At 41.2% G+C, this 14,677-nt stretch overlaps 1 protein-coding gene across 1 annotated transcript in view; it reads left to right on the top strand.

Moving 5' to 3' along the window:
- The window catches only part of LOC147673606 (mas-related G protein-coupled receptor member H-like), a 68,369-nt gene extending 54,807 nt beyond the window's left edge, over nt 1-13,562 (top strand). The window contains exon 2 of the mRNA XM_086946380.1: nt 11,527-13,562. Coding sequence (XP_086802506.1) covers nt 11,527-12,538 — 1,012 coding nt within the window. The 3' untranslated portion in view covers nt 12,539-13,562. The remainder of the gene's footprint in view (nt 1-11,526) is intronic.
- Nucleotides 13,563-14,677: the final 1,115 nt, after the last annotated feature.

The following is a 14,677-nucleotide window of genomic DNA, read 5'->3' as shown; positions in this document are numbered from 1 at the left end:
TTTACAAAACATATACAATATTTTTACCGTAGGATAGCGAAAGGGTTACATTTACTGTAACGACTCCAGTGAGTCAACAGTAGGGAAAGCATTGGATAGCGTAGGGGTAAAAATTACTATTCCCACTCCAGAGAGTGCAACAGTAGGGAAAGAGTTGGATAGCGTACGGGTAAAAATTACTATTCCCACTCCAGAGAGTGCAACAGTAGGTAAAGTGTTGGATAGCGTAGGTGTAAAAATTACTATTCCCACTCCGGGTGGGCAACAGTAGGGAAAGCGTTGGATAGCGTAGGGGTTAAAATTACTATTCCAACTCCAGTGAGTGCAACAGTAGGGAAAGTGTTGGATAGCGTACGGGTAAAAATTACTATTCCCACTCCAGTGAGTGCAACAGTAGGGAAAGCGTTGGATAGCGTAGGGGTAAAAATTACTATTCCCACTCCAGCGAGTGCAACAGTAGGGAAAACATTGGATAGCGTAGGGGTAAAAATTACTATTACCACTCCAGAGAGTGCAACAGTAGGGAAAGCAATGGATAGCGTAGAGGTAAAAACGTACTATTCCCACTCTAGTGAGGGCAACAGTAGGGAAAGCGTTGGATAGCGTAGGGGTTTAAATTACTATTCCAACTCCAGTGAGTGTAACAGTGAGGTAAGCGTTGGATAGCGTAGGAGTAAAAATTACTATTCCAACTCCAGAGAGTGCAACAGTAGTGAAAACATTGGATAGCGTAGGGGTAAAAATTCCTATGACCATTCCAGAGAGTGCAACAGTAGGGAAAGCGTTGGATAGCGTAGAGGTAAAAATTACTATTCCCACTCCAGTGAGTGCAACAGTAGGGAAAGCGTTGGATAGCGTAGGGGTAAAATTTACTATTCCCACTCCAGTGAGTGCAACAGTAGGGAAAGCGTTGGATAGCGTAGGGGTAAAAATTACTATTCCCACTCCAGTAAGTGCAACAGTAGGGAAAGCGTTGGATAGCGTAGAGGTAAAAATTACTATTCCCACTCTAGTGAGTGCAACAGTAGGGAAAGCGTTGGATAGCGTAGGGCTTTAAATTACTATTCCAACTCCAGTGAGTGTAACAGTAGGGTAAGCGTTGGATAGCATAGGAGTAAAAATTACTATTCCAACTCCAGAGAGTGCAACAGTAGTGAAAACATTGGATAGCGTAGGGGTAAAAATTCCTATTACCATTCCAGAGAGTGCAACAGTAGGGAAAGCGTTGGATAGCGTAGAGGTAAAAATTACTATTCCCACTCCAGTGAGTGCAACAGTAGGGAAAGCGTTGGATAGCGTAGGGGTAAAATTTACTATTCCCACTCCAGGGAGTGCAACAGTAGGGAAAACGTTGGATAGCGTAGGGGTAAAAATTACTATTCCCACTCCAGTAAGTGCAACAGTAGGGAAAGCGTTGGATAGCGTAGCGGTAAAAATTACTATTCCAACTCCAGTGAGTGTAACAGTAGAGTAAGCGTTGGATAGCGTAGGAGTAAAAATTACTATTCCCACTCCAGAGAGTGCAACAGTAGGAACAACATTGGATAGCGTAGGGGTAAAAATTACTATTACCACTCCAGAGAGTGCAACAGTAGGGAAAGCGTTGGATAGCGTAGGGTTAAAAATTACTATTCCCACTCCAGTGAGTGCAACAGTAGGGAAAGCGTTGGATAGCCTAGGGGTAAAATGTACTATTCCCACTCCAGTGAGTGCAACAGTAGGGAAAGCGTTGGATAGCATAGGGGTAAAAATTACTATTCCCACTCCAGTGAGTGCAACAGTAGGGAAAGCGTTGGATAGCATAGTGGTAAAATTTAGTATTCCCACTCCAGTGAATGCAACAGTAGTGAAAGCGTTGGATAGCGTAGGGGTAAAAATTACTATTCCCACTCCAGTGAGTGCAACAGTAGGGAAAGCGTTGGATAGTGTAGGGGTAAAATGCACTATTCCAACTCCAGTGAGTGCAACAGTAGAGAAAGCGTTGGATAGCCTAGGGGTAAAATTACTATTCCAACTACAGTGAGTGCAATAGTAGGGCAAGTAAATACTTCTTATTTAAATATAAATAATATAAATAGTAACACCAATTTCAAATTAATTAAAATATTTTACAATTGTGTAAAATATATTAAATAATCAATTTAAAATACAAATAAAAATTATTTAATAATAAAAATTACCTACTAATAATACATATTTACCTATTAAAAATAAAATAATTAACAATTTATAAGTATTTTTAAAAATTAACTCAATAAATTATTTATTAAAACATGTAATTACTTACAATTAAATTACTTCACAAGCTATTCCCCTAAAAACATACAACCCACAACAGAAATTAATTTAATAAAAAGTAACATTATTATCAATTAATTAATTACAATACATTTCAAAATATATTTTAATTAATTACAAATTAATAATTAATTTACGATTAATCTACACTACTAGTATAAAGAGAGAACAGAAACCTTTTGGCAAGGTAAACTCGGGAACCACAGCGCCAATCCACACACCCAATACATAGTTGGAATCCTCAGGGTGTGTAGATGGACAAAGGCGACATAAAATTTAAAAAAAACGCAAATTAAAAATTTTACATTTACAAACAAAGTAGTCCCCTAAAACTAGCGCTGGCCGCGACGTAGCGCTGACCTTGACCTAGATGTGCGTGATGACGACAGGCGGGAGGAGCGATGACGAGCGGCGAGTAGTGGCGGTGAAGTCCGGCCCTCGGGGAGGAGCGGCGGTTCAGGTAAGGTGAGGTGAGAGGCGGGAGGCGGTCTTAGCAATGTCGGGGCGGGCAGGGGCCCGGGAGTGGCAGTCAAGTCCGGAGCACGGCTCAGGTAAGTCAGAGGCGGGAGGCATGCGGGCGGGGGTCAGGAGTCAGTCTAGGCAATGTAGGGGCGGGCGGGCGGGCGCCCGGCCGCGACTAAACAAAAGCCAAAAATACTGCCCCCAGCCCCCTTCTGCCCCGGGCAATGCTGGGGCAGGCTGCTAGTTCTAAATAGATACCAATAATTAAATTAACATATTTAAATAATTACGATTAAATTACTTCCCACCCTATTCCCCTATAAACCCACAACCTGCTACAGAAAATTAATTACTAAAATTAACACATTTATCAATTAATCAATTAAAATTAATTACCAATTATATTTTAATTAATGGCCAATTAATAATTAATTAACAATTAATTCTAAATGAATACCCAAAAATTAAATTACATATTTAATTAATTATAATAAAATTACTTCCCGCCCTATTCCCCTATAAACCCAAAACCCGCTACAGAAAATAAATTACAAAAATTAACATATTTATCAATTAATCAATTAAAATTAATTACCATTCATATTTTAATTAATTACCAATTAATAATTAATTAACAATTAATTCTAAATAAATACCAATGAATAGAATAACATATTTAATTAATTATAATTAAATTACTTCCCACCCTATTCCCCTATAAACCCACAACCCGCTACAGTAAATAAATTACTAAAATTAACATATTTATCAAATAATCAAAGGCCGGGGAAATAGCAAGTTGAAGTTCGACAGCTGCTTTGTTAGGATTGGTGGTCTTGGTGATGAGAGGGGAAGTGAAATGGGTGGTGAAGGAGTCAGATTGATCTTGTTCCATGGTCTACTCAGTTTTGCTTGGTTACTAATCTGAGGCTTTGTAGGGGTGCCTGCGATGTGAAATTTGATGACATAATGGTCAGACTAGAGGACTGGGAGTATTTGACTGATTTCTACGTTTGGGGAATTAGTGCATAGTGCACTGACTATCAGCTAGATTCATCATAGTGCCGTTTTGCGAGTCCTTAATAGCGATTATTAAGGAATCGCTATTAAGGACTTGCAAAACGGGATTCATGTAGGAATCGCTAAATAAATTGCGATTCCTACACATTCCTTATTTGCGATTAGCAAATTGCTAATCGCAAATAAGGATGCGATTTCAAGGGTGCCAGGGGTGTCCAAAGGACACCCTGTAGCACCCTTGAAATGTAATCTACATTGGTGTTGCGCACACACATGTCCAAAGGACGTGTGTGTGTAACATGCAACTTAGAAAAATGCATTTAAATGCATTTTTCTAAGTTTTCGCTATTTACCACGAGGTTTGACCTCGCAGTAAATAGCGGCCCAAAATAGCGATTTCACAATTTTTAAATGCTTCTTGAATTGCATTTAGGGAATCTCTAATTGAGATTCCTTAAATGCAATTATTCGCAAATATTCGATTTCTATAAATGCGATTTTTGCATTTGGGATGATGAATCCCAAATGCAAAAATAGCGCTCGCAAAGGGCCAGATTCTCAGAATCTGGCCGTTTGCGAGCCGTTTTCGGCTTGATGAATCTGGCCGTAAGTTCCTTAACCCAATGCTCATGCATATCATAAGTATCAGTGTAAGCTCTGTGTACAAAATTGGCTTTCACTCCTAAGGGTCCAAATTAAAAACTTGGCATTTCAGAGGATGGAGCCTTCTGTCCTACATCATGCAAGAGGGTAGAGGGCAAGGGGTCTTTTGAGTCTCCACCTTTGTGGTTAATGAGTCAATGCTCAAGATTAATAATAATAATCCACATTTGTAAAGCGCAATATGTCACCCGTAAGGGTCTCTAGGCGCTGGGGGCTGTCGGGAAGATTAAGCAAGCTATTGCCCAGAGTCACATGGTGCTGGGCTAACCTGCCGCTGGTGCCGGGAATCGAACCGTGATCCCCAAATTCCAGTGTCAGTCTACCCTGGCCGCGGCAACAAGTTGATGCAGAGGAAATGTTGCTATGAATGCAGGGACAGTTCAAGCTGCACTTGGGCTGCTGGTCTGGCAGGCCGCACAATGCATAGTATAATATGAAGTGGCCAGCAAGGGATTTCATTTATATGAGCTTTCAGCACTAATTAGGACTTGTTGAAAAGCAATCAGAGTACCTAAATCTGAGTTCAATCAGCGGCTGTTCAGATAACTTAAAAGGTTTCACTATCCGGACTGCTCGTTTCTGACGTCCCGCGATCGTAACAAATAACTGTGAACACTTGGCAAGAGAACCGCGATTTGAACAAACCGCCAGAATCTGTTTTTCGCAATACTGCTGTATGCACAAGTGCGTGATACTCAAAACTGAGTCTGCACATTGCCCGCTTCTTAAAGAAATTAGCTGAGGCCGTCACTTAAGCCTAAAAGTGTCTTGATTCGGAACAAAAAAAGGGTCAACCTTGTATATATCAATATTCCGTCCTGATGATGGTCTTGTAAATGACCAAGATAAGACCGAAACGTCGACCTACCTAGTCCAATTCTGCACAGTATGATTTGTACCGACTTTTGATTTTCTCCTGATTGATAGTAGAAATCAAGTTGTCACCTTTTTAGCAGTCTGGACAGTTTTCTTGGATATATTATAGGAAAAATAACTAATACCTTAAATATCCATTATATATCTTTGTATGTACCCTGCTTTATGTTATTGTTGATTTTTTGTACAGAATTATTCTTTGTCTTGAATCCAAAAATAATAACTCCTCAGACAAACAAATTATCCTGGTTTCATGTTTTATTATTCATTTACTGTACTCATGATGTTAGTGTGGTAACATCCTTTGTTTCTCACTGTTAGAAACCTTTTAAGTTATCTGAACAGCCGCTGATTGAACTCAGATTTAGGTACTCTGATTGCTTTTCAACAAGTCCTAATTAGTGCTGAAAGCTCATATAAATGAAATCCCTTGCTGGCCACTTCATATTATACTAAACTCTGCCCGAGCCCGCAAGGGTATATTGGGTTACTCACCTTCCAGCACAATGCATAGGGCATGCTTGCGAATATGAGATCAGCATATTGGAGTAAGTCGGTTGCCTCTGGTCACTTTGCAAACTTCATAAACCAGATGTTTTGTTATTAAGATTTATACAGCGCAAGAATACCAAGCGGTGTCTTGGCACTAGCAGCCCAGAAAGCAGGCAGGTGAACTATGCATCAAATAGCCACCAGGTCTTTAGGGCTTTACGAAAGGATGTTAGAGATGGAAGATTTCTGATGGAAAAGGGGAGGGCGTTTCAAAGCTTTGTGGCACCCACAGTAAGCTTCTACCGCCCCAGTTAGCCTTACAGAATCTCTTAGAAGAGGATCAATTTTCACCCCTTCAGACCTAAGACATCTGTTTGGGGAGTGCCAGTTTAATGACCGATGCAAATGTGACTGCTTTTAACCTAAATTCCATTCATAATAGGAGTGGAGTGTTCGCTGAAACTTCCATTAACATTGCCACATAAATCTCAGCAGAATGAGATTACGAAGATAACAAAGATGTGCTGTGCTTACAGGTAAGTGCTACGCAAACAATTGCTCACCATGCCACCCCACTGTAGACCCAGCCATATGCAAATCAGTCTTGACCCTGTACCTCATAGGAACAGTCGAGACCAAAATGCCAAGCCAAGTCCTCCCTGGACAGGAAATACGCCTCCTGGGACCGATATCTGGGTATTACCATTCATCAGCAAGGCTAGCTTGAATCCAGTGGCACAGTGAGCAAGGGATCCACGTCTAGGCATACCCATCCCACTTAGGGTGAAAAGTGCTACGCAAGCAAATGATGGACGGAATGCTGACTAAATCATACATTCTCCACAGGGGGGAACACCTTTATGTTTTTAGGTCCCCTCACACACCAACAGGCCCCTTGGTGTCATGCTTCATCATCGGGGTCATCGTACCTCTCTATGGGGTACGGCGTGCTGCGACCTACGGAGACGTGGGAGCACTTGTTAGACTATGTGTGGTGTTGGTGAGGGGGTATTTTGAATAAATGTGAGTGTATTGCGGGGTTTGGGAAATAGTGATAGTTAAAAAGAACCTGGCTCGTGGGGTGACTAAAAATTATTTAATAAGCCCCCGGGCTGGTGCTGTTAAAAATGAGGGTGGGAGGTTACTACGGTGACAATGTGCATTACCTCCTTTTTGTGTGCGTCGACATGTTTCGGTGCCAGAAGCACCTTCTTCAGGACGGGGTGCACAAATCCCCACCTTACTCACGTTTCTCTAACTAATACCAGAATTTTCTAATAAAAGTGAGGAAAAGTTACAGTGCAGGTAAAAGTAATGTACCTAGCAAAAAAAGACGTTGTCTATTGATCAACCTGTAAAGGAAAGAAGACAAACTTTTTTTTTTCTGGTGGTCTCTCTCTCCATATCCATAGGTACAAAAAGCACACTAGACTCACTGACACACAACATAGAGCACACACACTGAATGAGGAAATTTTTGATCAGATGTTTTCAAATCATTTCCTGGTCGTAACACTATTGTTGGTAAAGAGGGAAAGGACAAAGTTTGTGTTATATTCCTGTAAAGTGAGGAGGAAAAATGTCAATTTCATGCCATTACATATTTACAACATACTGTTTTGGAGTTGTAGATAAACCTCATGAGCCAAAACGTCAGGATCTGGTGTGCTAACTAGCACCTGTTTGAGAAAGAAAGGCATATTCAGGTCTTGGCTTAACTTACATTCATGTAGTGGTGGCAGTGCTCACAATCATCAGACCTTTCTACTCACGATTTCTACAAGGAAATACCTCCCGATCGATCCCTACGTGGCTCCGTGATAATGCCAGAAGGTATTTTGAAACCGGGGTTTTATACCATTTCCCGGGTTGGAGTTAATTAGTTAATTGCATGACTAAGGTTTCCTTATGGCCATATATGGTCATTGTCGGTTTTAGTTAGTTAATTGCATGATTGTGGTTTCCTTATGGCCATATATGGTCATAGTCGGTTTTAGGGCCAGATGTAGGTGGCCGTTTCAGGCCATTTACCAAACGGTATCGACCGATTTTGGCCGTTACCGATCGGTAAATGGGTGACAGGTATGTAGGGGGCATTATTTTACCGATTCGGTAAAATAAAAAATTCGGTAATTTTAGCCATTCTGAGGCACCCACATGTAGGTGGGACTCTTCAGAGTCCCAGAGGCCTTACCGAATCGGTATTTTACCATCAAATTCAATTTGATGGTAAAATACCGATTCCGGTGTGCATGCACATGTGTGCATGCACACCTATGCCATGTGACAGGCAGACCTGCCCTTAGGTCATGTATGCCTGCCACATGGCACCCAAGCCTGTTTTGGGGGTGCCAGAGGGTGTCAAAGTGACACCCCCTGCACCCTTGTGAAAATCTGTATTTACCGCTTCGGTAAATACCGAATCGGTAATGCCCATTCATTCCTATGGGCTTCAAAGTCCATAGGAATGAATGGGCATTACCGATTCGGTATTTACCGAATCGGTGAATACCGAAATCTTCCGAATCGGTATTCCAGCACATCTGGAATACCTACATGTCCACCCCTTAGATTTACGGATTTTTAATAACCGAATCGGTAAAATTCGGTAATTAAAAATCGGTAAATCTATTTTACCTACATCTGGGCCTTAGTTAGTTAATTGCATGATTGTGGTTTCCTTATGGCCATATATGGTCATTGTTGGTTCCTTGCTCGCGGTCATTGTTTTCTCGCGTCTTTCCTTCGCGCATGCGTCCATGCGGTGTGTTTTGTCCTGCTGCGCATGCGCTGTTATGGGTGTCTTTGTTACCTGTTATGCGCATGCGCTATCCTGCGCTTGTCTCATATCTCATGATGGTTAGTTATGGCAATACGAATGATGTTTTTCTCCTAACGGACACAATGTGCAATGTGCGTTGGAAAAAACGCCCACTTTGTTCATAATACTGCGTTTCATTGTTTGCTTTTTTCTTTTGCCAAGGGGCAGAGAATACATATTACCAGGATGAGTGGATATATATCACACAATGTCCATTCTCAATGAAATGTGTGGCCATTTTTGTCGTCGTCTTCTTACAACGGATATTGCTATTATGTTCCCCGAAGTGAGCGTTTTTTCCAATGAAACGCCATGCACATTGTGTCCGTTAGGAGGAAAAATATCATTCGTATTGCCATAACTAACCATCATGAGATATGAGACAAGCGCAGGATAGCGCATGCGCATAACAGGTAACAAAGACACCCATAACAGCGCATGCACAGCAGGAAAAAAAACACCGCATGGACGCATGCGCGAAGGAAAGACGCGAAAAAACAATGACCGCGATCAAGGGACCGACAATGACCGTATATGGCCATAAGGAAACCACAATCATGCAATTAACTAACTAAAACCGACAATGACCATATATGGCCATAAGGAAACCACAATCATGGAATTAACTAACTAAAATCGACAATGACCATATATGGCCATAAGGAAACCTTAGTCATGCAATTAACTAATTAACTCCAACCCGGCAAAAGGTATAAAACCCTGGTTTCAAAATTCCTTCTGGCATTATCACGGAGCCACGTAGGGATCGATCGGGAGGTATTTCCTCATAGAAATCGTGAGTAGAAAGGTCTGATGATTGTGAGCACTGCCACCACTACATGAATGTAAGTTAAACCAAGACCTGAATATGCCTTTCTTTCTCAAACAGGTGCTAGTTAGCACACAAGATCCTGACATTTTGGCTCATGAGGTTTATCTACAACTCCAAAACAGTATGTTGTAAATATGTAATGGCATGAAATTGACATTTTTCCTCCTCACTTTACAGGGATATAACACAAACTTTGTCCTTTCCCTCTTTACCAACAGTAGTGTTACGACCAGGAAATGATTTGAAAACATCTGTTCAAAAATTTCCTCATTAAGTGTGTGTGCTCTATGTTGTGTGTCAGTGAGTATAGTGTGTTTTTTGTAAAATATTTTTCTCCCACTATAAGCACTGGAATACAGCTATAGTATGTCACCTGTAACCACTGGACATTTTACCTATGGATATGGAGAGAGAGACCACCAGAATTTTTTTTTGTTGTCTTCTTTCCTTTACAGGTTGATCAATAGACAACGTCTTTTTTTGCTAGGCACTGTAATTTTTCCTCACTTTTATTAGAAAATTCTGGTATTAGTTAGAGAAACGTGAGTAAGGTGGGGATTTGTGCACCCCGTCCTGAAGAAGGTGCTTCTGGCACCGAAACATGTCGACGCACACAAAAAGGAGGTAACGCACATTGTCAGCGTAGTAACCTCCCACCCTCATTTTTAACAGCACCAGCCCGGGGGCTTATTAAATAATCTTTAGTCACCCCACGAGCCAGGTTCTTTTTAACTATCACTATTTCCCGAACCCCGCAATAAACTCACATTTATTCAAAATACCCTCTCACCACCACCACACATAGTCTAACAAGTGCTCCCACGTCTCCGTAGGTCGCAGCACGCCGTACCCCGTAGAGAGGTACGATGACCCCGATGATGAAGCATGACACCAAGGGGCCTGTTGGTGTGTGAGGGGACCTAAAAACATAAAGGTGTTCCCCACTGTGGAGGAGACACCCGTAATCTCAAGGAATGGATTCTAACTGTTTATTTAAATATGCCCAGGGAGAATGAATCCATTCTGATTTCTCTCTCTCCCCCCTCTGATTGTTAATTAAATCATACATTCACCCCCAGTCAAGAGATCTGGATTAAAACCATCAATTGTTGTTTTTGCATTTGTCACCCCGAGTGGAACGGTATGCCTAGACGTGGGTCGCGTGCTCTCCATGCTACTGGAGTCAAGCTATCCTAGCTGCAAAGGGGTGAAACCCGGAAACCGGTCCTACGATGCTTGTTTCCAGTCCAGGGAGGACCTGGCTAGGCAGTTCGGGCTGGACTGTTCCCATTGGGTACAGGGTCAAGACTGATTTGCATATGGCTGAGTTCAAACTGGAATGTCATTGTGAGAAAAAAACAATGGATTTAGGCCCATATTTCTGTACTGGGGTGAATGTATGACATTGATCTGCATTCTCTCCATCAATTGTTGTTTTTGCATTTGTCTGCCCGATTGGGATGGGTATGCCCAGACGTGGGTCCTGGTATTTCCATGCCACTGGAGCCAAGCTATCCTAGCTGCAAAGGGGTGAAACCCGGAAACCGGTCCTACGATGCTTGTTTCCAGTCTAGGGAGAACCTGGCTAGGCAGTTCGGGCTGAACTGTTCCCATTGGGCACAGGATCAAGACTGATTTGTATATGGCTGGGTTCAAACTGGAATGGCATGGTGAGAAAAAAACTATGGATTTAGGCCCAGATCTCTGTACTGGGGTGAATGTATGACATTGTTCTGCATTCTGTCCATCAATTACTGTTTTTGCAGTGGTTACAGGTAAAGCACCAACAGAGATCATCTTTAAGAGCTTCCTTAGATAGCCTTTTCTGTATAATTTTTCTAACCCGAATGCTATGACCAGATTTCTGACCTAAAAAAATTTAACTAAGTGCAGAATCATAAAACAGAATTATGAATTTGGTTCTCAGCGCATCACAATTTAGAGGAAGTGCATTGTAGGTCAAAAGGGGATCATATTTGCTATCAATGCTTCTAGTGCACCAACCAGATTCATGCATGGTGTTTGCTGATCTCTGGTGTTATCTCTCTTCATATTTTTCCAGGTCAATGGAGATGACTGCAAAGCATGGAGGTCCCAACATGGATGATTATCCTACCGTCTTCATGATGACTCCAGATGCAGAAGATTACTATGATATTGACTTAGAAATGGACATTAATTATCTATATTTCTCTATTATGGCGCTCCTGTCCATACCTGTGATAATTTCTGTATTTGGTCTGGCTGGGAATGGATTGGTCCTCTGGTTTTTGAGGTTTAGAAATTCTCGGAACTCCTTCACCATATACATCTTGAACCTTGCCATCGCAGATTGCATAGTTCTCGTCGTCCTGTCACTTTTTTGCATACTTTTCTTGATGCAAATGACTGGATTGATTGTTGATGAAGTTCCTTATGAAAGTGTTTTACAAATAGTTTCTTTTGGGTATGGTACCAGCCAGGGCTTTCTTACCGCCATCAGTGTGGAAAGGGCTCTGTCTGTCCTTTACCCCATCTGGTACCGATGCCGCCGTCCCAAGCGCCAGTCCACCATTGTCTGCATCATTGTATGGATTTTTTCATGCTTGATGTTGGCAGCAGATAATTTGATTGGCTGGAAATGTGAGGATTGCACAGAACTTGACATAATCGAGGCTGTTTTACATTTTTGTATCTTTCTACCCTTGATGCTTCTGTCAAACGTATTGCTGCTCATCACTATCTGGAAGAATTCACAAAAGCGTCACCCACCGAGACCCTACATACTCATCCTCTCAACAGTTCTTGCATTCCTTGTCCTCTCTTCACCGTATGCTGTGTTTCATTTTCTCTCTCTCTTTATCAACCTCGATGTACAGGTCTCCCATGCTGCCATTTTCTTCTACAGCTTCTGCATTAACAGCAGCCTCAACCCCATCATCTACTTTCTAGTCGGTGGCATCAGGCGACATGGGCGTAGGAGCTCTTTAAAGGGGGCCCTACGGAATGCATTCCAAGAAGAGACTGAATCCGTGCATGATGATGATGCTGCCTCGTCCCCACAGCAGAGTTTCAGAACAAGCTCGTCACTTTAATCCAGATTATTTAGGACTCTTAGTCCGAGGAATGCCACATAGGAAATGTCTCAACCAGTTACTACTGTTCATGGTTAGGCAGCCAAGCTCTCTAGGGCAGTAATATCTAATTATAAGTATTCATGGGCTACTCTGATCATAGGATAGCAATTTAGACTGTGCTTTAAAGGAGACATTTGGGAAAAGATGTCACATACATCTCTGAACCCAAACAAACTTCATCAAACCAGAAAACATTCTGGAACCCCTGTTGTTGACGAGTGTTAAAGATCGCAGGACTAATACAAGACAACAACTTATTTTCTCTACACTTATGATCCCTTTAAGGACTTGTGGGTTTGAAGTATTCTCTTTATTCATGAAACTATATCCTGATATGTGGACAGTGGGTCTACAGTCTGAAGTGTTCCACTAAAAAGAAGAAAGTGTTTTCCTTGAAGGGAAGAATCAAATGTTTGCTCAAGGTTACATGAATGATTTACCAAATTATCAGAGCCTAAATCATCAAATTCAGAAACACTCCTAGCCCTCTACGCACATCACCTTCTTCAGTCTCCCACACCACTCCTCCCCTTGTTGAACACTGCTGAACTCAGCTCTTCTTCCCATCTCTCTAACCGTGCAGATTTAAATCTACAGACCAAACTCATCCTGGACCCGTTTCTTATAATGAGATCAGACAACCCACCCTGAGAGCATCTGGACCCTTGAAGCCAGCTCCTAAAGTAGTCGCCCTCTCCAGTCAACTCTGAGTTACATTGTCCCTTCTTATGCACGGCCATGTACTAAAAGGTCCTTATTCAGACAACCAAACTCCTATAGCTGGGCATTCCACACAACCACCCGGAAGTGTTAATGATAATAGAAATAGGCGCATTATGTCCATAGCACTGTATAGCTTGACCTGTCTCTTACTCTCTCCCTCTACTCATCGGCAACCATCACCCCTTATCTTAATCAACAACCTCCTGATGATGCATCTTAAGTACCAGTATGTTTGTTATGTTCAACACATTTGTTTGTAGAGGTTCTTCAATAAACAAAATACATTTGCAAATGTATGTTTTAAAAAATCATGGTCTTCATTTGATGCACAGCAAAAGGAATTGTAATTTGGTAAGATTTTGAATTTTCAGTTTTCTACTGGGGAAGTGGTAGGAAGGTAAAAAGATGGATGTTGGTGCCTGGCTGTTCAACATTTGAAAAAGAATAAAAGTAATACAAACAATTATAATAATACTCCTAACCATAATAAGAAGACTAATAATACAGTATAAGAATAGTTTGGGGCAAATTGAGTCCTACCTAAGTAATAAGCCAATAAATTAACAGTGGTCTTAATCCCTGGTAGATATGGTACAGAGCAGTGTTTTGCAACACAAAAACAGTCGTAGCTAAACATAATACAAATTCCACAGCGAAATGCTAAAAATTAAGAAAAATGCAGTAGGAAAAATTACACCAAAAAGAGAAAAATCAATTAACCTGAGATTTGAATTTTTACAGTTAGGGATTAATCCTCTTTTTTATTTAGTAATTTATGGCTTAATTAGGACTCAGACTATCCGAAACTAATAACACATTTTCGTATACTGTATTATTGTTATTGTCATTGGTATTATTATTATTATTGTTATTATTAATATTAACCCCTGAGCTGCTGAGCGTCCCCCACAGTGCTGAGCCCTTTTTGGGCCATTTGGGGTAGTTTGCGCTTAGTGCTCCATAACTTTTTCCACATAAGGTATCCATGGCAAATTTGCGTCCTTTTCATTCCAATATCCTGGGGAGTCTAAAGGTACCCAGGGTTTGTAGGTTTCCCTGGAGGGAACTAATACAATTGCCAAAATATAGCTAGAGTTTGGTTTTTGGGGGGAAAATGGGAAAAAAGTTTTGCAGAAGAAAGTGGCAGTTTTTTTCCTGCAAATGTCATCAACAAAGGGTTTGTAGTGCTAAGATCATCATCTTATCACCTTTTGAAACAGGCAGACTTGAATCAGAAAACCAATTTTTTAGCACAGTTGTGGCATTTTAATAGGAGAGAAACCATTTTACTTATTTTTTGTACTTTCAACCTCCTTCCAGTCTGTGGTGGAAACCGGTGTGAAATCCATGGTGGATCCTGAAAAGCTATACATT

This window comes from Lissotriton vulgaris, chromosome 12, assembly GCF_964263255.1.
Source record: "Lissotriton vulgaris chromosome 12, aLisVul1.2, whole genome shotgun sequence".
NCBI lineage: Eukaryota > Metazoa > Chordata > Amphibia > Caudata > Salamandridae > Lissotriton > Lissotriton vulgaris.
Note: the sequence above shows the minus strand (reverse complement) of the source record. Positions and strands in the feature narration are given on the sequence as shown.